We start from the raw sequence: 26,446 nt of genomic DNA, 5'->3' as shown, positions 1-26,446 counted from the left end.
GAAGATGAGGTACATATGTACAACAGAATACTACTCAATCATAAAAAGTGATGACATTGTGACATTTACAACAACATGGATGGATCTTGAGAACATTATACTGAGGGAAATAATCAGAAAAAGCTGCAAACTGTATGATTTCACATGTAAGTGGGATATAAAACTGGGACTTGTGGACCTAGATAAAAGTGAAGTGGTTACTGGGGAACGGGAATGTGGGGGAGGGGCAAGGGAAAATAAAGGAATGGGGAGGAGGAGTTACTGTGAGAAAGGGTGTAAAGAGGGACAAATGTAAGGTGACATAAAATGATTTGGCTTTGGGTGATGGGTATAAAACATAATCAACAGGTCAAATTCTTTAGAAATGTTTACCTGAAACCTACGTATTCTTATTGATCAATGTCACTCTGTTAAAGTTAATTTTCTAAATAGAATTTAAAAATAAAAAAAAAGATCTGAAACAATAAATTACATAGAAGAAAACATATGAACTAAAGTTATGGATCTTGACCATAGAGAACATTTTATGAATTTGACCCCAAATGTGAGGTAAGTAAAGGCAAAAATAAAATGAGAACATATTAAACTAAAAAGCTTCTGCTCCTCAAAAGAAACTGATGACAAAACAAAAATACAGCCAAATAAATGGGAGTAGATGTTTAGAAACAGGGACTCTGACAAGGGGTTAATATGCCAATTATACAAAGGACTCACAAAGCTCAACAACAAACAAGCAAAAAATCCAATTAAAAAATGGAGAGTGCCATGGGCTCACCAGCTTGAGCACGAGGTCACTAGCTTGAACATGGAATCATAGACATGACACCATGGTCAGTCACATGAGCCCAAAGGTCGCTGGCATGAGCCCAAGGTTACTTGCTTCAGCAAGGGACCATGACTCATCTAGAGCCAACTTGTCAAAGTATAAGTGAGAAAGTAATGCTGCAAAGAACAACTAAAGTGCTGCAACAACAAGTTGATGTTTGTCATTTCTCTCCCTTCTTGTCTGTCTCTGTCTGTCCTTCTCTTTCTCTCTCTATAGCTCATAAATAAATAAGTAAATAAATAAATAAATAAATAAATAAATAAATAAATAAATAAAACATGGGGAGAGGACCTGAACAAACACTTCTTCCAAGAGGACAATCAAAAGGCCAACAGATATACAAAAAGATGCTTATCTTCACTAGCTATTTGATAAATGTAAATCAAATCTAAAGTGAGATACCACCTCATATCTCTTGAATTGGCTGCTATCAAAAAGACAGGTAATAACAAGTGTCAGAGAGAATGTGGAGAAAAAGGAACTCTCATTCACTGCTGGTCAGAATATAAACTGGTACAGCCATTATGGTGGTTCCTCAAAAAATTAAGAACAGAACTACCATATTACCCAGCAATCCCTCTACTGGGTATCTAATCCTGAAACTTGAAAACATTGGTACTCAAAGACACTTGCACCCCTGTGTTCATCAATGCATTATTCACAGTGGCCAAGACATGGAAACATCCATAGCGTCCCTTGATAGAGGAGTGTGATAAAGAAGATGTGGTACATATATACAATGGCATACTACTCAGCCATAAGAAATAATGACATATTGCCATTTATGACAACATGCAATGACCTTGAGAACACTATACTGAGTGAAATAATAAATCAGAAAAAGCTAAGAACTATATGATTTCACATGCAGGTGGGATAAAAAACTGAGACTCATGGACATATATAAAAATGAAGTGATTGCTAGGGGGAGGGATTGTGGGTAGAGAGTAAATAAGAACAAATATACGGCGATGGGAAATAATTTGATTTTGGGTGATAGGCACACAATGCAATCCACAGTTCAAATGCCATAGACATTTTACCGGAAAGTTGTATTTGTACCTATACTCTTATAGAACAATGTCACTCCATTAAAGTTAATTTTCTTTTATTTTAAAATTTTATTTAGAAAATGAACTTCAACAGGGTGACATTGATCAGTAAGAGTACATAGGTTTCAGGTAAGCATTTCTATAGCATTTGAATGGCTAATTATGTTGTATACCAATCCAAAAATATTTATATGTACATATAGAACTGCTAACAGGGTATAATTCTGAAGAGAGGGATTAAAAAGGGGGACTAAGATCAGAGAAAAATTTGTTTTTAGAATGTAAATGCATACTTTTAAATAGCAATAAAGAAAGATACATTGTTATGTAGCCGTCCATTCACTTTTTTTTTGAAAAAATAAAATAAAAATTCAGGAAGGAAAAAAGTAGAATAAAAAACTTATTACTATGGAACAAAGAATTATGAGGTATTATTATGTCCAAAAAGAGATACAAAGAGAAGGGAGTAGGAAATCTCTTATTCATTGTAATGATAGTAAATTATTTACAGCATATAATTTTAAATAGGTGTAAATGAAAATTAGCTGTACATGAAATGGCTTATTAAACCTTTCATTATTAATTTTAATACTCAGAATGACTAGAACCTTCAATGAGATTAGCCAAAATCTTATATACCTAACAGATATATACAGACAACAGGGTAGCAATGGCCAGAAAGAAAGGGGGTAGAGTTATGGGGAGGGGGTCAAAGGGGAGAATGGTGATTGAAAGAGACAGCATGGGGTATGGGGGGAACCAGAGGGTGTTATATTGAGTGGGACACTTGAAACCATGTGAACACAATAAGTTAAAAATTAAAGTTAAAAAAAGACTAGAATTTTTGAGTAGAAGCTAACGTTTTTGAACTTCTAAAATTCTTTGAAATTGGATTATTTAAAAACTGATGGTGACTGTTTTGTTGCTTGATTGCTAGCAATGTGACAAAATGTCAGTGATTTGACTAATAGTCCTGGGTTCCCAACACCAAACCATACTAGTACTTGGACTGGGATCCACCTGTCTGTGGCAGATGCTCGAATCAACCAATCTATTTTTAGTGCCTGAGATTGATACTGGGACCTATGAACTATCCTCAGTGCCAGGTCAACACTTGAAGTGATCAAGCTACTAGCTTTGAAAGGGGAAGAGGGAGAGAATGGGGAGAGGGAGTGGGAGTGGGAGTAACTACTTTATGATTTTGAGTATCACTTAACAAATTAAAATAAAGAGCCATATCAATGCTAGTTTCTGAAATTATCACTTTCTCTACAATTCCACTTGATACATATAAACTTTAAAGTGTTTATCATTTAGTTTGAACTTTCATTAAAACAAAGACATATAAACATATTGCAAATGTCATGGGTTTTGAAAGGTTTTGACTTTCAATTCCTTACTGCAACTATAAATTAAGGACTTTTAAATGTGATTTCTCAGGGTATTGGATCAGAGTATATATTTAAAGACATCAAAGATTTTTAACATCAGTGTTTTAAAAATTCAGATTACTAATGTGAACACATCATTATTTTCTCATCAACAACAAATAATAAAATTAAGAGTTAGATTATGGACATTCAGCTCAATTCTAATCTCAGATAAATGAGGACACAAATTTGCCTCTCTTGAAGAATCACCCCTATGCATGCATGAACAATAAGAATGATTTTTTAAAAAGAAGAAGCACAGTAGATTTAAATTTAAATAAAATTACTATTAATCAAGTGAGAATAGCCAATTCAAACAGTACTCTTAACTGCACTATTATTGCAACTATTTATCAATGCTCCTACTTTTTTATTGTTTTATTTTATTCTATTTAGATAATTAATTTTAAGGGGGTGACATGGGTCAACTAGAGTACATAGATGTAGCAATGCTTCTACTTCTAATCAGAGTTATGTTTGAACATATAAAGATTGGTAGACCCAAAGGGAAATAACAAGTTACCAAAGAAATGGTGAATTTGTTGTTTCACACTCCAGTTTACCTTTTTCCCAAGCACAACTTTTTTTTGCATTTATTTATATTTTTTAAAATTAACCCTAAATATGTGGTACCAGTATTAAAAAGATAAAACTCTGTTTAACTTTGTATGTGACTTTGACCTATTTTAATGTCCTAACACCTGTAGCCGTAACTAAGCATAAAGTTAATTTTCAGAGGTGATGATAATCCTTATGACAAAGGAGTTATAGCTGCCAATCAGAATTTCAGAAATGGGTCAGTGGATAGACTGTCATCCCTTCACACCAAGGTCGTGGGTTTGATTCTGGTCAGGGCACATATGAGAAGCAACCAATGGGTGCACAACTAAATAAGTGGGAAAAATAGTTGATTTCTCTTTCTCTCTCTCTCTCTCTCTCTCTCTCTCTCTCTCTCTCTCTCTCTCTCTCTCATCATTAGAAAAGTTAAATAAAAAAATTTTTCAGAAGTAGAAGTTGAATTCTAATTTGGAAAAAAAAAAACCACTAGCTAATCCTGAGAGTTTCTCCATATTGAGAAATAATTAAATTAAACTTGACTTTATTTCTCTTAATAAGTCAAAATACAGAAAATCAACAAAATAATAGACTTAAATAGACACTCTATATATGCCTATACCCTGCTTTGCAAATGTTCTTATATTCTAATGACATCCACAATCACTCACACAGGGTGTGATTCACATGCCATAATAGGTTAACTCCTTACACTGACATTTTTGTGTTAATGGACACTGTTTCAATGCATTATCATTAAGCAAACTACATATGGCTCTTCTGCAAGCAGACAAAGGTGTGTGGATGTATGATGAATTTTGGGGGGCATAAGGATACAGGCATTGTTATTAACTTTTGTACTGGCCCTGAGGAATCTGGGTAAATTATTATATTCACCCAACACTTTTAGTTAAGAAAATGATCTGGATCACAGCTTTTGTATTCCCTAACATTGCAATGCTGATCTTCTATTTCTGTGCACATACAGGTGCTACCTAAATTATCTTTGCAGATGTGTGTGAACCAGAGCTATCTGTGTTCTATCTGTCTGTGAAGGGCAATAACAAAATGTTACAACCCACTTAGCAATAAACCATGCATCCTTTCTGCAAGTCTTGCATACATGTGATTTGTAATATTTCACCTCCTGTATAAATTTTATTTCATACTATTAAGTAATTTCTGGCAACATAAGTAGATACCTAGATGTTATCTCTTTTCCCCATAAGCCAGAAATAATGTCTCAATATAAATTCCAATCCTATCTTTATATTATTTATATTCTAAATTTTAGAAAGCAGCTACACACACAAATATCGAGACAATATTTAAGGGGATAGCAGCAAAATTATTTTAACTTTTATTAATTTAAATTTATTGTGTTAACATGGATTCAAGTATTCAACTCAATATAACTCAACTCCCGTGTCCCCCATGATACCCCTTTTGCCCCCTCCCAATAACTTCTTCCCCCTCTTCCCTCTGGGATTTGCTGTCCTGTTATCTGTACCTATGTGTTATGTATATGTCATTTCACTAATCCCTTCACTTTCTCTGATCCTATCCCTTCATCCCCCTTCCCTCTGACAGCTTTCTCTCTGGTTCGTGTGACCCCACCTATGCTGCTATTCCATTTCTCATTCACTTTGTTCATTAAATTCCACATATAAGTGAGAACATATAATATTTGTCTTTCCCTGCCTGGCTTATTTCAGTTAGCGTAATAATCTCCAGGTCCATCCATGCCATCGCAAAAGATAAGATTTCCTTTTAAGTATAAGAAAGCAGCAAATGATTTGATTGAGTCAACAGTAATAAAACTAAAAACATACCTGATAACACAGGCGTAAAGACCACTGTCCTGTAGTAACGTTGGCCGGAACCAAATAGAGTCTTCTTCCTTGCTCATTCTATTTCCATCAAAGGCTATTGGCTCTTCAAAGTCTCCAGGACCAGAGCTTTTGTACCACATCAAACTGAGTCCAGCACTTTGGGCTAAGGAGTAATTTGCTCTGATATAACCGTAAAAGAGTGCACATTTGATTCGAACAGGCTCTCCCACCAAAACTTGATATTTCTTGATATCGATGGACCAATCAGTGCATCCATCAGCTAAAGTAAAAGAGAGAGAGAGAGAAGAAAATATTAGAGAAAACTTTAAAATTACTTCATTTATTTTTTATTCACTCAACTATATATATATATTGATATGACATCTATATTGGATCAGATTCTATTCTAGGCACAGAGGATGCATCCATGGATAAAACAAAAAATGGCACTGAGAAGTAATGTACCATGCTAACAAACATCTTCACCACTTAGTTTGCTTCTGCAGGTATTTATTCGTAGTTTGTATCAGGTGATGATAATTGGTTTATTGCCTTTCTATTCTTCATCCACCTTTTTGCCTGTTCTTTGAAAGTGGAACTGGACATTTGAAATAGTTTTCTTTTGCTAACTGGAACTGAAGCTCTGTTGGTAGAGGGTGCTGGAGAAACATTGCAGGGGGAAAGGGTTTTGCTCCTTGGTCCCAGCATGCTTGGTGGGAAGGCTCTTGCAGTCTTGCAGAGTGCCAGACTTCTCCATCATCTTGCTTCTTGCAGTGCTGAGTAGCCAGTAGCTTTAAATTTTTGCCATAGCCTCATGTAAATCACTATTCCCTGAACAGCTTTCCCAGGTACTTTAGAGGTCAACTCTTGGTCAAATTTTAGAGGGCAGATTTCCAAGTTTTGCTAGTGTGGCATTTCAGTGACTTCTAACATTCAGTAAGCCTTGTATTTTCCCAATAAGGCTTGGATCTCACTCTAAAGGTGGGAGGACAGGGGTTTTTCCTTGGGCACTTTATATCAGCCATAGGGATAATAGCAGCCTTTTTCTTTTGAGTTCTCTTTTGCTATTGACCCAATATTTGTGTTTGCAAAATTCATATGCTGAGGCTCTAACCCTGAATGTGATGGTATTGGAAGAGCAGTCTTTGGGAGATAATATAGATGAGATTATGAAGGGAAGAACCCTCATGAAAGAATTAGTGCTCCTGTCTGACCAGGTAGTGGTTCAGTGGATAGACCATTGGACTGGGATACAGAGGACCCAGGTTCAAAACCCTGATGTCACTGGCTTGAGCATAGGCTCATTTGGCTTGAGTGCAAGATCACCAACTTGAGTGAAGGATCACTGGCTTGAGCATGGGTCATAGATATGACTGCATGGTTGCTGGCTTGAGCCCAAGGTCACTGGTTTGAGCAAGGGCTCACTTGCTCTGCTGTGCCCCCTGGTCAAGGCTGAGATGAAAAAGCAATCACTGAAGAAGCAATCAGTGAACAACTAAGATGCCACAATGAAGAACTGATGATTCTCATCTTTCTCCCTTCATGTCTGCCTGTCCCTATCTTTCTTTGTCTCTGATTCTCTCTCTGTCTCTGTGAAAAAAAATAAAAAATAAATAAATAGAAAGAACTAGTGCTTTTAGAAGAGACACCAGTGATGATGTCAGAATAATGGCAGCGTGAGAGATACCCCTGATCTTTCCCCTTAAAATCTCAACAAATTAAACAACTATAATGAAACAAAGAAACTCCAGCAAGGCTTGCAAGCACACCAGAAAGACCTGCACACCTAATGGACTGAAAAATGGGAATGGTTGAGAAAGGGAGAAGAAGATAAGATGTACTTGCAGTCACTCCAGATAGGAGAGAAGCCCAGAGTGACTGAGTCTTCTTCTTCTATGGGGAACAATAAGATTGAGGGGCAGAGGAAGAGACACTAAACCAAAGTGGCAACAGAACGAGGGGTACTGGCCAGTGTTTCCAAGGTGCAGCCTGCACCAGGCAAAGAGAAAGAGAAAACTAAGGTGCGGTGCTCCAGCCTCCCAAATCCTGCCTCCTTCACCTCACCAGTAAGGAGAGTGGCAGAGACAAACCCTACAGCTAGCTCCCCAGAACCATTCTCTTCCCTAATGAACAGAGTTGCTCTGCATCTGGTCCCATGGTCTGTTGGAATGTGAGGAGGAGTGCCCGGAGGCCTAAGAATACCATTGCTAAGGCCATAAAACTATAAGGCCCTAAAGAGCTTGTGACACACCACAGCCATCATTACATGACTGCTTCCCTACCTCCTTTATCACAAGAACAACTCAGCGGAAGCCAACTCAGAAATTTCAGTGCTAAAACTTATAATACAGTGCCACCTACTGGAAGAAAACAGAATATCCTCTCAAAACTGAAATTGCTTTTTTTCTTTTGAATTTATTTTTATCTTTTTATTTATACACTTATGTTTGTGATTTTTTTGTTTGTTTTTAATTTTTTGATTTTTGCTCTTTGTTTTTTGTGCGGTTTTTTACTTTTCATTATTTTAAATTTTTTATACTTTTCATTGTATTTTTCATTTTTAGTATTTTTGTTAGATTTCTTAACAATAGCACTCTCAAATGCCTTCAAGGAAGAAGAAATCAAATACCATGGCTACAGAAGACAGAGACATAGTTCAGAAAGAAAATAAAAAATCTCCAGAAAGCAATCTTAATCACATGGAATTATTGGACTTAAATGATATAGAATTCAAAATTGAAAATATGAAAAAACTCAATGAGATGCAAGAAAACAGAAAAATTAATGAGCTCAGAAAACAAATTAATGAACAAAATGAATACTTCACCAAGGTGATTGTAACTTTAAAAAAGAACCAAACAAAGATGATGAACTCAACACATGAATTGAAAATTAAGGTAGCAAGTTTAGCTAATAAAACAGGCCAGATAGAGGAGAGAATTAGTGACATTGAATATCAGTAACTAGAGATATAATGGAGAAAAAGAGAGACTCACAAATTAAAAAACAACAACAACAAAACAAAATATATCCCTATAAGAATTGTCTGACTTCATTGGAAAGAGCAATATAAGAATAATGAGTCTATCAGAAAAAGAAGAAGAGAGATAGAAGGGAATGGAGAGCCTTTTCAAACAAATAATTGGTGATAACTTCCCAAGCCTATGGAAAGATTTAGATCCTCAAATCCAAGAAGCAAACAGAACACTGAATTATCTCAACACAAACAGACCTTCTCCAAGACACATCATAATAAAATTGTCAAAAATCAATGACAAAGAAAGAATCGTCAAGGCAATTAGGAAATAGGAGAATATAGCAAATAAAGGAAGACCCATTAGGCTATCATCAGACTTCACAGCAGAAACTGTACAAGCCTGAAAAGAGTTGACTCAAACATTCAAAGTATTGAAAGAGAGAAATTACCAGCCCAGAATACTATATCCATCAAAGTTATCTATCAAATATGAAGAAGAAATAACTCTTCCAGACATACAGAAGCTGAGGAAATTTATTACCAGAAAACCCCCAGTGCAAAGAAAGACTCAAGAGGGTTATTCTTCAGGATGCAAAGAAAAAACAACATAAAACAACAAATAAAAGCTTGAACAAGGTTAGAATAAAAACAATATTATCTGTGACAACAATAACATAAAATGGGAGAGGATAAAGACCTGTAGTTGCAAAGGAAGATGGAGTGCAGAAGCACTCGTAAGACATAGGACTCTTGAGAATATGAAAATGTTTTCTCCTAATAACCTACTGGTAACACCCTGTGAAAAAGCCACTACTGATACACATAGCCATAAAGTGCACTGGTGAGTAAGAATAGGAAGAATCACATTCATTCATTTTTGTTACCACATAATCTGGGAGCTTAGAAGATGACAGTAATGAAATTAGATTAATCACTAATTACTTTACGAGGAGTTCATACTGATCGATCATTTTATAAACAAAGGCTCTGCATACTGGATAATGTAAGTATATTCAAATGAGTATAGGGAGAATATTTTTAATTAACTCACTATTACTATATACATGAGCTCAAACTATTCCCATGGTAACTAGCTTGAAGGTTGTTTTCTTAAAAAAAAAAAGTCTAATTCTAGAGCTTATACATATTGCATCCTAATATGAAAATATAATATTTTACTTATAAAAGGGAAAATTAAATTATATTACTCTTAAATTATCTACTTGGGTAAATACATTGAAATAGTGGTGAAATAATTAAGACATTTGTGATAGTGTAATAGATGACACATCTTAATCCTTTTTTACTAAAATGATGTATCTATTTTCCAGTTACTTTGAGCATTACAGGCTCACAGCTCACAGTTGCTTCCTTTTGGGAATTACCCTTGATTGACAGGAAGCACTCTGCTGGAAAATTTGCAGCCCCACTGGATGTACCCACTGCCAATAACTGATTGATGTGAGTGTATAAAAGGTGAGCACCCTTGCCTCAAGTAGGGACAATTCTACAGTACAGTTCATGCTTCATAGCTTTTGTGTTTGTGGACTATGCCAAGCTTACAATTTGCCTGTAACCTCTTCACCACATCTCTTACCTACTGTGCCCTGCTTTGCTCCTTCCCTCTTAGGTTTTCGCAATACATCAAGCCCTCAATCAGTTGTATGCTTCAAAATCCCAGTCTTGGGCTCTATTCTAGGAAAGATGACCTAACACAGATTTATATGTTCACACAGTGTGAGCTAGTTTTGATTCAGTTTCTGTCTTAGGGGCTGGACATATAAACACTTGCAGACATTACCTTTTTTTTTTAAGGAACTCACAGTCTAGTAGAAGAGATAGAAAGAAATTAAAAGCCCAACAAGGAAATGCAATGATAAAGAAATTCACAGGCTGGTCAGAAACATGTTTCATGAAGGGAAAAACGTTTGAGGTGAAGGGATAATTTTAAAAGTTAGTTATACAATGATTGGGGTGGACAGATAATTGATTTGGAGGTGAACATAAAAGCAAAGACACAGAAACAAGAGGCAGCATTATTTTGCAGGAACTATAAAATGGTTTTGTGGTGTTGAAACAAGTTTAAAGCAGGAAATCTCAAGAGATGAGGGGAAAAAATGGACAAAGACAGATTTTGGAGGTAGTTTTAGGAAATGTAAAAATGTGTGTCTTTATTGTAAAAGTGATGGAGGAAATATTAAACAGTTTCAGTCAGGGAGGTGACAGAACCAGTCTAATGGATTTAGATATGCTGTGCTGGGTGAATTTTTAGGTAGAGATATAAGACTTTAGCCATAAGAGTGATTTTATTAAATGTCTGAAGTTGCTGTAGTGGTAGTAGACAAGGAGAAATGGGGTAGATTTGAGAAATATTTAGGACGTAAAATTAGCAAGAGTAAGTGATTGACTGAATATAAGCAATGAGAAAGACAAATAATGCCAGTTTACGCAGTAACACATATCTTTTGTCATAGAGTGACCTCTTTCAGTAAACTAAAAAATCAACACCATGACTGTCAAGTGGTGGAGTCTTTGAAAAAATTTTTTTTATAATTTCTTTACTTAAAAATTTTAGGCACTGAAAATATAATAAATTTTATAAAATGACTCAGACAGATCTAAAATATATATGTGTGTATATATTTTATTTCAATGATTAAGAATAAATATCTGGGATAGTGGCATCGTTTGTTTCTACCGTTAATGTGCTGAACTTGATATATGAGTACAGTTAGGGAGTGCGTGCCATGTGTTTAAGCAATCACAGACACTGAACAAAAAGGCTGAGGTTAGATTTTAAATAAGTAAATTCTGCACTTTATTTGCATGGTCTGCTACTCTTTTCAAATCTGAATTTCATAAATGAAAACTGATAATGTTGTCAGCCTTCCGAAGAGGAAGCTGCTAAGCCCCCAAATTATCAGTCTCAATGACAGCAGCAGAATATGACATGTTAACCTTTATAGTGAGCATTGGTTCACGTGTCACTTCATTCTCATTTCTACTTTCTGAATTTTGTTTATCTAGGGCAGAATATTTCCAGATTCTTGCCTTTAAAATATATAAAGTGTACCATTCTTGGAAGAATGCTTTCAAATATTTTGGAGAGATTAGTGTGGATAGTAATAATTGATGTGACTCGAGAGATTCTGTCAATTATTTGGAATCCAATTTCTAAAATATCCTTTGTCTGATAAAGCCTGGAAGTTATCATATATAACTACTGCAAAGTAGCTTATTTCTGAGTGGGTACAGGACTTAGTGAGCTGTTATCAAATTGCTTCTTAGATATGGTTCCCTCTTCATCGAGGGGAGCTGGCACCAAGGCAAATAGGGTCCTGGTGGTAGGGTTAACCCTCTATCATATCTTAACCTCCAAATTCTAGCAGGCTTTCCTGATTCTCAGACACAAAAACCTGTGCATTGCACAGCATGCAATGAGTGAGGATTTATTTTTTAAAGTATTTTTTTCTAAAGATAAAAAGAAAAAAAGGAAAACTATAAGAGTATAAAAAGAGAATAATACTAATTCATTAATTAGTTTATTCATTAATACTAATTCATTTGTTTACTCAACTTCTTTACCTAGTTGAATTTTGTATCATGATTTTTATACTGAATGTTCTATAATAATCGCATAATATTTTATAATAATGCTATATTATAATTTACTTAGCTCTTCTGATGTGAGTTTTCTACATTTTCCCCCTAGATTTGACTATAAGGAAACAACTTTATGTATGCATTGCTCTACAAAATTATCCTCCAAAACAAAGTAGTGTTATTTCCTCAGGACCTAATTCCAGAAGTGCAATTATTTTATAATAGTGCTATATTATAATTTACTTAGCTCTTCTGATTATTCTGATATAATATTTTATAATAGTGCTATATTATAATTTACTTAGCTCTTCTGATGTGAGTTTTCTACATTTTCCCCCTAGATTTGACTATAAGGAAACAACTTTATGTATGCATTGCTCTACAAAATTATCCTCCAAAATAAAATAGTGTTATTTCCTCAGGACTTAATTCCAGAAGTACAATTATTAAATCAAATAATAAATTTTCAAGGCTTTATACTAATTTTAAATAAATTTTTAAAAAGTGTTTCATAACATTTTTCACAATAGCCATCTACATAAACACCTATTTCACTATGCTAATATTTTACTCACTGTTATATATATATACTCTTTCTTAAACTAAGCACCAAGTATAGTTTATTTACTTTTGTCTTAAATTACAAAAATGCAGCATCATAAATATCATTCATCTGATTACTGAATGGCAAAATTGCCACAGCCACCATTTATCAAACCTAAATCTCTGACAGGATTTATCATACACATTTTTCTCTATTATAAATTAGTTTTATTCAACATTATCATTCAATTCATTCACTCCTGCACTGTTCTTTCAAAGAAAGATTGTGGTAACACAAGCTTTTGTACTTCTTTTGGCTCCATTCTCCAGGGAAGCCTCTCACAATTGAGGAAACCAGCTGTTTGTACATAAAGTAAAAATATGACAGTGAAGCTCTCGGAGATGAGGTAAAGAGATCTGCTGCCCAACTTGGGACCCCACATTTTGATCAGCCATAGCAGCCCCTCAATACCTATCCTTTCACCTGTAATATCTCCTGGCCCATGAAAAACCACATCAGTGTTCTACATTTACCCTTTCCCACTGCTGTTGTTACCTTTTCCTTTATTGGATAGGGTCAGGATATTCTTTTGTCTTTGAAATGCAATCTAGAGTTACAATTTGTGACCCAATAATCACCCATTTAATCTTAAACCCTGTATGACTTGGATTGGGGAACTTTAGTTAAAAGCCCTGAGTCAATGTCTCTTGGATGCAAACACCAAGAAACTATGTGAGTGAGTGACCTTTGTGCAGACACAAAAGAATGCATGTGAAAGGGGTTTAGAAAATTAACCTAGAGGTTCTAAATTGCCTCTTCCTTTGTGCTTGTTAATTAGCAAAAGAAAACTGACCCAAATTAGCCTTTTCTCCAAGTCAGCAAAATGGCCATTAGTCATTTTCCCCCCTTATCACCTGGCATCCCTCTCTAGTAATCCTGTTACTTCTGTTTTGCTTCTGATCAATAAAAGCTAAGAGAGAGGGAAATTCAGGAGGTCTTCTTTGCCTCCTTTGGCAAGCCTCCTCCTCTTCCTCTTGACATAAGTTTGTGTCTTGAGTAGATTTTTTTCCACCCGACACTGATAGTTCCCAGCAGGCTGGAGTACTATAACCCAACAGCAACCAATAATAACACTGACCCAGTACTTGCCCATATTATCTACTAAGGGAAAATAAGTCATCTCTTCAAATAACATTGGGTTTATATAAAGCATGCTTACAATCAGTTTTCAATGTCAATAGTTCCTCAAAGTCAAAAGCTCATTGGCTAAAGGGTCACCAGATATGGTGCAATATCCCCAGGGCTGGAGTCCAGAGCAACTATGGATATGATTTTTATCTTTCCTGGAGAGAAACATCCAACCAAATCCAAACAGTGAATTATTGAGTTGGAATAGAGTCTGACATTTGTCTTTGCTACACAAAAGTATTTCCTTGATGAACTAATCTATTTGTATATCTTTCCTGGTTGGATAAAACAAATCCTTTGTCCATGATAAAAGAAGGCCAGATAAGTTTTTATATTTTCAGAAAGAGAAAAGGGGAGAAATAGACTCCTGGTTCTACCAGAGAGTTACAACACTGACTTTTGGTTCCCTCTCCTTGCTTTCTTTTATAGGTTTGAGGAGTATTGGACTGCTGACTATAGGAAAGTTTGCATAGTTTGATGTACATATTTTTGCAGTGCCTTCTATCTTAAGTGGGCTGCTATATGATTGACAGGGACCCATAATGTACCCTGAACACCTCTTGAATGAAAATAGCTCTTCCTAAAAAACCACGTACAGTACAAGATGCATAAAGAAAAATATATCTGTAAATGCAGTGCTTTAGATCCACTGCTTCCATAAATAAGTGCTACTTTTACAGTATGATGTCATATGGCACTTCTTTCTGACTTTTGGACCTATTTATGAGCTACGTCATGTATAGAAAATCAGAAAGAGCCCAGTTTTGAGTGTCAGAGTTTGGTGAGTGCATGGGAAATTGACAGTTAACTTATTTGTGCCTCAGCTAAAGCCATTTGTTCACTTATTAAGCACTCACTGTAGGATAGGGAACACTCTGTGTGCTGGAGAGTAGAGTGGTGACTAAAGTAAGGTTCCAACACACACAAGAAGTGAGGCAACGCTATAGTGATATAATGCATTGGGAAGAGTGCCCAGGGCACTTTCACTTGAGTTGCCAGAGAAGGGTTTTCTGAGGAGCTAACATTTGACCAGGGAGTAAACTGGGTCAATGTATGGGATAGCAGGTTTCAAAACAAAAGTTCTGAGATGGGATTGCATTGGAAACATTTAATATGCTTTGGAAGGCATGAGGGATGCAGACAGTAAGCCATCAGGGCTCCAGAAAAAAGAAGTGGAGCAAGTAATTTTCAGATAATTGGTAAAAGACACACACACACAAAAACAAACAAACAAACAAACAAAATAACTGATGAATAAACTTGGATTGATAACACTTTCTGAGTCAATTGTACTATCTTGGTTAACAGGAGGATGGAGGACTAGGAGTTAGTTCTAAATAACCCAGGCCAAACTCCACTCAAATACTGAACTAACCTTCAAGGATTGTTCAAACTCATCAAGCACTTTTCCTTGTGAAATTTTCTGGTTTTACCTTTTTTTTTAAGGCCCACACTTGCCTTTGGCCTGGGAAATACTCTTCACAGGGGTTGTTCTTCCTTGTGTGAAGCTATGTGAGCAAACACTTGCTCAATGCTTTATGGTAGTTTTCTTTGACAGTTATTCTGAAAGCCCCATCTCTATGTGTTGGATCAAGTTACCCCTGCCTTGCCTGATAGCAAATTTTGCATAAGAATCATATTGAGTCTTTATTTCCATTTTCATAATATTTAAAAGTGATATGAGAAAGAGCTTAAAACCTAAAACCACACCTGGAATATAGTGGATGCTCTCTTTTCCATTACCACTCAAACAGGAGCAGGAAAAGGCCCAATGTTTGGGTGAACACAAGAAGATGCATGTTGTACAAGAAAATCTGTATTCTTATTTTTTTTTTGGTTGTTGTTATTATGGACATAGGAATATAAGAAATTGATAACACTTTGATTCATATGGTGCATATTTTAGGAATAGAGCAACTTCAATTTACCTTAAAATTTTTTTAATTCTTTATTTTTTGTGTTCTCTATTGAATACATATCTTTGTTACTATGTATACTGAATTAATACTTGCTTATATATACTTCATTCATCACTGTAATGTTGGGACTTTGAGAACTGGACTTGGCCATATATTTATGTTTATCTGTATCTACCATTTTACCTACCCATGTACCTATCATCATCCATCTATATTAATCTAATTTATCTGTAATTACATATTTATAGCTATTTCCATATCTATTTACTTTACTATTGTGATTGACTGAACACACGTTCACTTAAATGTAATCAAAATGTGTATGTTAGGTGTCAGCACAATCCCTATTAAATACTTTTCTAGGAATTTTTAACCTTACTAATTTTCAAAAAAAAACCCACTATGTTTTCTTTCCCTTTCTTTATAATGCTTCAGAGTAATAAAATTTTGGACTCAGAATAATTTTATTTCGCAGAACTGAACATAGTTGAGAACTCAGTATATCTTTATTGATTCATTAAACATAATGCACTATTTTACATTCATTGGGCATACTATTCTGTTATTTATTGAGTTCCACTAAAACCTTCTATTTGGACAACAAAATGGTTAAGGGTATGTGCATACAGAAAGGTCAGAAAACATTGCCAGCTTCAGGCATTTTATACCTTTGGGACACTTGTTGGACACTGAATTAAATAGCAACATGATGAGCAGCAGACCAAACAAACAGTGATCAAATTTAATCTCTTTCTCAATTTAGAGGCACTTCACAGGGAAAGGCCTATTGGAAGACAGGGAGACCCACCCTGTAAATTGATCCTTTAAGGAGAGAGTTACAGGGCTTATGGCACATATTTACTTTCATTATGTGTTAGAGCACACAGCAGAAAAAATGATACTTTTAAAGATTGCAAGTTATAAAAGGTTTTTATAATAAATATAAGAGCAATTCCAAATGGGAGATATTTTGCAGCAAAGAACATATAATATAATCATGCATTAGAGTTCAAATCTTGTTTCAGTGTGATTTCACCTATGTCATTGGTCACCTACTATTGTTCTACATGCAAATCACTGTTTTACCACAAAAATTACTGGAAGTAGTGTTGACCTTGAAAAGATCATCTTTTAGTAGGAAAAAATATGTCAATAATTATGGATAACACATGATAGAATAGAGAAATTCTAAGAGTAAAAGCAACACTACTGAGAAAACAGAGTAAGAGGTTTGTTCTATTTTAACCCATTACTGTTTTCTATTTTTTAGATAAACTAGTGGAGCAGAAATATGACTGGGGTGGTCAAAAATAATTTAAGAAAGAGGTGGAACTTGAATTATACTTCAATTCAAAACTTGAGAATTAGGAAGAGCAAATTCCAAGTCAATAGGATATTTCAATTAGATAGAACAGTACAGGGTAAATTTCTGAAATGGTGGAATAGGGTGGAGATGAGAATAGTGTAACCTGATGAAAATAAGATCAGAAGGGTGGGTTTGTAAAACACCAAAATGCCACAAAATTTGATCTTATCTCCATAGCCCAGTAGTTTACAATTTCATTATGCATCAGAGTCTTCTGGAATAATTCTTTAAAGACAGATTGTTTGGCTCTACCATATGAGTTTCAGGTTCAGAAAGTGTTGATTGGGACTTAAGAATATGCATTTCTAAAAAGTTCTCAGGTAACAATTCTGGGGTGACACTTTTGAGAAGAACTGCTCTTATCAATGTAGACAGTAGGAAATGTCTGTGTAGAAAATGGTAGTAGGTGATCTACAGTTTAGCCAAGATCACTCTAGTGGAAATATCAAGAATAGATTAGAAGGGGACAGCTCCACTTAGAAAGTTCTTAAAATACTAAAAGTAAAGGAAAACAGTGGCAAAGGGTATGAAAATGAAATGTAGGGATGGAGAGATTGATGGAGAAGGAGTCAGGATGACTGAGGTTTCAAACCAGGATTCCCAAGAGAATTGTGAAATCATCAGTGGAAATAAGGAGCAGAAGTGAGTTCTATGTGGCAGATGATAAATGTAGTTGGGGTAAAGGACTCCTTCATCCTCTTACAACACCTTTTCTGCCTTTATTGCAGGTGTTTATACAGCAGAAAGGTGTTGCTGGTGTTGCCTGGCCTGTGCAACAAAAGCACTTTTGTGTATCTTTTTCATATTATGAACTCTGCTGGGCATCCAAGTCCCCTAGAGTTAGAGAACATTTCAACAGAAATGAGAATAAAGTCTGTTGTATATTTTAATATGCATTTGTTTTCATATGAATAATATAACACAGATTAATTGTCTATTTGATTAACTTCTTGCAGAGATTGTGGGGGGAAAATAAACACACACAGTTTGCTCTTTCAAGTGATTTTCTAAGTGAGAATTTTTAAAAAGGTTAGAGTCATTGTTTTAGTGATGCTGAGTCTATTTTTATCTTGTAGAAGAGATCTGATGAAAATACAGAAGATACTGTGCACATATTAGATTTACACACAACTATTTTGGCATTAATCTGCATCTATAAGTGTAATCATATATTTATTATGGTGGTTTTTCTCATTTTTGTCATGGGTGTAAAAATAAGAGTTCACTTTTTTGTGTAGAATGGCTTCACGTATGTAGTAATTTCATAGACACTATCAAACTTCAGCAAAAGAGTTAGTAGATTCAGCAAAAATTCATGGAAAATTTCTTGTGTTTTTTCATGTTTAAAGAGCTAAGAATAAAATAAAAAAAAACAAGTATAGAAGGTTTCCTTAAATGTTAAATTCTACTTTGAAGAGGAATTGTTGACATGCTTTTAGGTGCACCTTAAATAACCATGGCAAATAAATCTATGCTTAGACAATAGCAATTACATTGATTCAGAGTTTGCTGTTCTCTAAGTTGTTTTCCCTGCCTTTGAGAGTATAGCCTATGAGTACAGGGTAAATTCATGAACATTCTCTAGGGCTAATAAATTTGATATGGTGCATGTCTGTGAAAAACTGTACTGAACAGTTATTAATATGGATATCTAAATTCAAAGCAAACTGAAGTTGCTTCTGTGTTCCTTAGCAATTAAAAGATCTTCAAGTACTAGGTTAAGTGAGATTAGCTTCATAGTCTGTTTATTAATACTAATTAAACCCAAAACTATAGAAATCTTCTGGCCTAACAAACAAATGCTACCTCATGATAACAGTTATTGCTTAGTTATTGGCATTTACATTAAACTTTAAATCCTCAATGAGTTGCAGTTTGCTTTTTATATAGTTAACTAGGAACGTTTAACTTTTCATCATTCTCCTTTCGTTGGCTGCTGTACCAAAAAGCTGTAACTGTGTTCCATCATATACCCCTCAAAGGTTAAAACCCCAAACCCTTTGCAGTCACACCACGACCCTTTCCTTTCATATGTATCAAACAGAAATATTTGTATTTGGGGCGGGAAGGAATGATTTTACAGTATTTAGTCAAAGCCACTGCTGGAGGAAGGCATTCATTGATTCATTCTTTATTTCAACAAATATTTAAGAGCTACATATAATTTTGTTAACCATATCACCCCAGTAAATTCAACTGAAAAGTAAAGAGCTACTTGCTATAACCTAAGCAATGTTGGGGCTGGAATAAAGCATTTGATAAAATTACTGCCTATGATATTAAGAATGTTTCCCTTTCTTTATTCTGAACTTACAGTTTACCTTGTTCCATTTGTGTTGTCATGGTCAATTTGGGATGTTTGTCTCAAATCTTACTTTATTTTTTCAATCTGGTATTGATGGATATTTTCAAAGTTAAACAAGACACTTTCATGGGTTCCTTTTAGTGGTCATTCATTAAGGGGCTTGAAAAAAATTTCTTCTTTTATTATTCCTTAGTTCTCAAAGGCAAGTTCTTATCTTTGTATTTGATAGGATGGGCCACACTAGCCTATACAGGGACCTACTTAGCTTCTATGCAATTATGAAAAATAAATATTTACTGTGAAATGTCTAAAGCCTATGCATTACTTTTCTGTTTCCATTATTATGCCATGAAATAGTCAATCATATAATATTTTATTCCAAAAATTGGGAAAGACTAAATAATTCAGCAGCTTTGAAATTTCAAAACTTTGTTCAATGGAGTATCTATAGTCCCTGGTCTCTATTGTAATATGTTGTCAATTATCACAAGTCATAATAGTACAATACAAAGCCCAGGACAACTATCACTTATTCAGCTGCTTCCTTAAATGGCTTCAAAGTATGCAGTAAACTATACTGCATCACTGTCCTCATAATGAGATTGTTCTGCTGGATAAACTAGTTCCTCTCAGGCCTTACTTACTGATAAGACCCACTGAACCAAATATTTATCACTTCACAGATAAATATTTATCTGGTTTTTTTCTGACATTCTTCAATATTTCATGCACCATTTTCAAGAGAAAATTTGATTCAGAGAAGTAGAAAATTGAGCTACTGAATCCTGGGCCCATTGCTACAACTTGGCTTAGTAACAAAGCTTCAATTCAATTTCTGGGTCCTGTGAGATAACAGAAGTTTCAAAGTTCTCAGTAAGATTATGGAAATCAAAACTGTTGTTACATCTGACCAATTTACACATAGTATTCGATGAAACCAGTCTGCTCAAGGAAACCACTGAAACAAAATGCAGTGATTGTTTATTTGCTTGAAATATTCATTAAAAATATTAAGCCATGCCAAAAAAAACCAAACTATTTTTATTCCAGTATTTAAAAGATGAAACTATTGCTTTAGAAACACTTCTTCCACCATTAGAATAAAGGCTCATATAGGAGAAAAACAGCACAGCTAAGAAATGGCACTTTTTTGTGTGACAGAGAGAGACAGACAGAGAGAGGGATAAATAGGGACAGATAGACAGGAAGGCAGAGTGATGAGAAGCATCAATTCTTCATTGTGGCACCTTAGTTATCATTGATTCCTTTCTCATATGTTCCTTGACCAGGGGGCTACAGCAGAATGAGTGACTCCTTGCTCAAGCCAGTGACCTTGGGTTCAAGCCAGCGACTTTGGGCTTCAAGCCAGCATCTTTTGAGCTCAAGTCAGCGACCATGGCATCATGTCTATAATCAACCAGCAACCCCGTGCTTAAGTTGCTGAGCCCACACTCAATCCAAATGAGCCTACACTCAAGCCAGTGACCTGGGGGTCTTGAACCTTGGTCCTCTGTCTCCCGATCCAATTCTCTATCCACTGCGCCACTGCCTGGTCAGGCAGAAATGTCACTTTGATAGTTTTCATGTGTGAGGATGATAGAACATCAATTTTTGTTCGGTTGTATGTTAGTGCGATTTTTCTGTATATGTATGTGTGTTGTTTTGGCCCCAAGTTTTGTGTTGTAATGTTAACAAACTACTGCTTCATATGTTTTTTTAACTTCTCAACATAATGGTTTCAAAAGCTTGCTCAATAGCTCATGTACATTACTCTAATAATGGAACTGTAATGCCACTAAGTGTGTTAACACAATCATGGACAGAGCACTATGATAGTGTTAACTTTTCCAAGGAGAGTGAAAAATTTCTTTGTGAGGGCATGCAAGAGATGGGGCTTTGATACTAATCATGAATTCAATGATGGCAACTCTAAGAAGAAAACACAGGCTAACAATATGTGTGGTGAAATTTAGGGTATGTTTGGAAAAGAAGTTTGGTTTGCATGGAGTATAGAGTTTGTGGTCCCAAGATAAGCAGTAATGGAAAAAGTAGCTGGAGAGGAAAGGCCATTTGTATATTTATGTGCCCTGATGCCAGACCAGCCAAGACCTATTGCTCCCCAAACCAAGGGCAGTCAATTCCTTGGCATACAAATAATCCATGCCTTGGTTTCATGAGAAAAGATGGGTTGGCCTAACAGATCTTCCTCTCTTCGTTGAAACAAGAGCTTAGATATAACCAGAGAAGCTATGGTGACCATGTACAATCCAAAGTTAATATAAAACAGCAACTGTGAATACATAGAGAAAGGTAGTTCTAGAGAGATAAGAGTGGAGATGGTGTATAAAGTGAAGCTTAGAAAAGGTAGAGAAATCAAGAGACCCTTTAAGAAAAGAATCACAGGATACAAAGAATTCCCTAGAATTTAATTTTTTACTTTTTTAAAATTTTAAATTCAAATCTTATGTGTCCTCATAATAAAAAACATTTAAAAAAAATTTGAATGAATTTGGAATTCTACACCTAAAAAGTATCATTAAATATTTTTATAATTGAAATTATACACAAGAAGCAAGATTTTATTTTCTGCACTATCCATTAATATTATATACACGCATTACTATTTAAATGAAGGAGTGGGCACAAGTAGATTAATGATAATAAAGAAAGAATACACTAATAAATACTGGAAATAATAAAAGAATGAACTCTGTTCTGCATACTCGCAACTGTAAGCCTACTTTTTCCCATCCTTGTATTTTTTGTAAAGGTATTATTAGTGGCTGCATATATCATCACTCTATAAATGCATCATAATATTATAAATATTTAATTTATTTAACTTTCTTTTTAATATGTAGTGCTGCATTCAAGTCAAATCATATATATTTTTTGTTTGAATTTATAATTTTGCCTTTAGCTTGAATACCTAAAGGAGAATAGCTGGGTCAAAGAGTATCACATGTTTTGCCAAAGTGCTTCTAAAGAGTTTGCACCAATTTATATTCTTGTAAGCACTGCACAAGAGTACCCATTTCTCTCATCCTGGGTAAATGAAGCATATTTCTACACCATGGAATTCTGCTTCATTCAATGCCCATTCTATTCTTTCCAGAACTGATGATAAATTCACAAACAAGAGTGGTTGTCCTGATGAGATTCTCTCCATTGTATTTTTTTTTTTTTTTGCACACTTTGCCTTTAATTTCTAAGTATACAGTAATGACTTCAAATCTCTACATTCTTCTTTGCTCCTCTTTGGTGATTTTCAAAATCTCCATCTATTTGTTAATGGAGTGAGTTCTTATTAATGGTGATTGCTGATGGAAACAGGGCTTGTTGGCCTGACCTGTGGTGGCGCAGTGGATAACGCGTTGACCTGGAAATGCTGAGGTCACCAGTTCGAAACCCTGGGCTTGCCTGGTCAAGGCACATATGGGAGTTGATGCTTCCAGCTCCTCCCCCCCCTTCTGTCTCTCCTCTCTCTCTCCCTCTCCTCTCTAAAATGAATAATAATAAAAAAAAAGAAACAGGGCTTGCTTATTCTATTTTACCTTTGTGTGCCTTCCATCAGCCTGTTAGGTCATAATTGGGGATCTCATCTAATACAATTAGCCTTTATTGCTAAATGAAAGCATTTTGATATTTATCATATTTTATTGGTAAACTCTGTGAAAAAATATTCAATTCATTTAAATTACACACTCACACAAGAAAAAATTACAAAAAGGGTTCTATATTTCTTTTTTTCCTGATAATTTTTCTATAACACACAAAAAAAATGTAACCAAAAGTCAAATGTTAAAAAGTAAATCAATTTTAATTCAAGAAAGGTAAATTAAAATAGTCACCCTACAATAATGGTAAAGTATTCACGAATTAATATGTTAAAAAGAAATCTTAGAAGACAATTTGACTTTGGGGGAGGGGTATACAGCACAATCAAATGTCAAAATAATCTGGAGATGTTTTCTCTCAACATATGTACCCTGATTTATCAATATCACTGCATTAAATTTAATAAATAAATTTAAATAAAAAAAAAAAGGATCAAACAGTCATGCATTTCATGTGGATTATATTACTATTCAAAGGCATTATTCAATAAAGAATATATGTCAGCATTAAAAAAAAAATAAAAAAATAAAAAGAAATCTTAATCTCAAATTATGAAATTCTTCTTTACTTGTAAATTTAAATATATACCAATTGTTATTTTGAATATCACCACAAAATATATTACTTTTTGTAGGGGGAGGGAGGGAGGAAGAGCGAACAGGAATGTGATATTCTATATGAAATGCAATGGCTTTATTTAAACAATTAATGTTGAGGACAGAATTATGTGGCAAAACCATGATGAATGTATTTGTTATTTGATTTCCTCCTCATGGCTTTTAGCCTTAGACAAGACATGCATTTTCAGTAAAAGAAGACAAATGAGTAAATCCATGTATTTATTCATCACTTATCTTTTTAAAGTTCAAGTCCCTAAGCTTGAAATCTTTGTGCCAAAATCAATGATGCCTCATTTTTCCCCTTAGATTTAGCTTGAGAATTTCGAGACTCCATCAGAAACATGGAACAAAAGGGCTGTTTTATGCACCAAGATTTGACTTATTGGCATATTGAAACAGGCTCTGATTTGTTCTGAAAAGAGGGAAACTATCTGAGGGCTCTACTCTTAGCTCCCTTGTACCTCTGCATACTTACTCCTATTAGCAGCATGTAGTATAAGGATATCAGCATTGACAAGGTCACTGGTTTTAGGATCACTGGGTCCAACTGAAACCAGTCTGAGGGTATACTGTAAACAAGGGCTCTAAATCTTTGGCCCTTTCATGAGAAGTTCATGACTTCAGAACTTTAAATGGTTTCAGTAATTCATGTCTACTAATGACCTCTGATTTAACCACAACCTTTTAAATAAAGTGACAATTAGTTACGTGAAGTGTAAACAGGAGGATAATGCTTTAATGGGCTGCTGAGTCCCAAAGACATTAGATATTCTGTTCAGTCCAAACAGTCCTATATATTAGTTATTTATGTTATTTCACATTTATTTAAATAACACATTCTATGGTAATTTTTAATTGACTATCTTATTAAAGTATATTTTAAACAAGCAAAAATGGGGATAAATAGTACTTGAAAAAGATAACTACTAGCAACAAAATCAATGTGATCTCCATAAAACCTTGCTTATATATTCTCCAAAAGAAGATAAAATATGCATATTCAAAAGTTGATTATATAATATGGATTCTCTTTGTATATATAATGAGTGCAGTAAAATGACTATTATAATATAGCTGCCTAAATATTCTTTCTGATTATAATATATAATACACAAAATATTTTCTCTGATATATTAAGTATAATTGGACATCCTATTATACTTTCGTATTGTAGAAAGTTCTTTAAACAGTTGTATTCTTCCTCCAGGATTCTACTTTCCTAGTTGACTATCATAAAATGTAAAATAAAGTGCCAAATTAAGTAAGAAAATAAAAATAGCAACAACCTAAACTAAATGCAACAAACTTTGGGGTCAATACAACCAAATATATTCTTTTTAAAACTGAAACTAATGGATAAGACATATTTCTAAAAAACCCACTGCATTGTAGCTTATTTCTTATTAAAAAATTTCGATTTGCAAACACATTAATTCATAATTATTTAAAGTTCTCTACACATTTGAAAATTTTGTCAGCAAGAGACTCCATTGAATACACTTTAAACAATAGGTATAAACAGAGTTCAACAACAGAGAAAATCAATGAAACCAAAAGCTAGTTCTTTGAAAAGATCAATAAAATTGATAATGTTCTAGCAAGGCTATCCTGAAACAAAGTTTGATAAAAATTATACAGTCATAATTATCTAAACTGACTTATATTTTATAAACAGGTGCATATACAGGAATTGAGAATTTAGTAGCTGAGAACAGAGTATATCTTGTCAATGCTTAGGTCAATGTTATATTATACATATTGATAGTTACATTTATATAACATTTAAAGGTATAAATTTATATAAAATAAAGATTATGTTGTATTCACATTCCTTTTAAGAGGTCTATTACAAGTATCTACTGGAACCAAAACAAAACAAAACAAAAAGATACTCTAATTTTTCCTTGTCTCTTCCCCACTTCCACTTCTGAGAATGCTCACTTAGAGATGGAACTGTAACTTGTTTCAGTTTACAACCACAGATGGCTTCACACCTCCATAGAAGAACAGCTTTATCAAACTTCCCCTGGTGTTTCAGTACTGAAAAAATGTGTTGCTCACAGAAAATTCAGGTACACAAAAATGCTAACACATATTACAGAGACTGTGAGGAGAATATGCTCCTCAAAGTTGTTAAAAAAAGAAAATTCTGATTCTTTTATAAAAATCAAAGTAAGCTTAGGGGAAAAAAGCATATAATACATTTTTTTAAATCACAATTTTGGGCCAATATGTGTTGAGAGCTCCGAGATAAAATAGAATAATAGACTATAAGCCTTAATTCCATGGACAAAGGATAAAATGAAATTTGATCATTTTCATGAATGTGAATAAAGGAAGAACATATATAGTATGTGTATACATGTGTTTAAGTAAACTTAATGCATATGTAATCACAGTGGTATATTGAGATATGAACAGACCAACATACGAATTTTTTTTAAGATACGAGCTGTGACTCAGTCCATATTTTTGTTTGAGATCCAAGCGAAATTTCAAAATACGAGTCATGATTCGGGAATTAACGCTGCTGCTAGTTAGTGTGTTGGTGCACGGGTTCAGTATCGGCAGTTTGATATATGAGTTGACTGACTTATGAGCTCGGTTACAG

The 26,446-nt window shown here is 34.5% G+C and overlaps 1 protein-coding gene across 1 annotated transcript in view; it reads right to left on the bottom strand.

Moving 5' to 3' along the window:
• The window catches only part of IL1RAPL1 (interleukin 1 receptor accessory protein like 1), a 1,376,054-nt gene that overhangs the window by 668,919 nt on the left and 680,689 nt on the right, over nucleotides 1-26,446 (bottom strand). Inside the window, exon 3 of the mRNA XM_066356450.1 lies at nucleotides 5,696-5,975. Coding sequence (XP_066212547.1) covers nucleotides 5,696-5,975 — 280 coding nt within the window. The remainder of the gene's footprint in view (nucleotides 1-5,695; nucleotides 5,976-26,446) is intronic.

Source organism: Saccopteryx leptura, chromosome X (assembly GCF_036850995.1).
Source record: "Saccopteryx leptura isolate mSacLep1 chromosome X, mSacLep1_pri_phased_curated, whole genome shotgun sequence".
NCBI lineage: Eukaryota > Metazoa > Chordata > Mammalia > Chiroptera > Emballonuridae > Saccopteryx > Saccopteryx leptura.
This window is presented reverse-complemented; position numbering and strand designations above follow the sequence as displayed.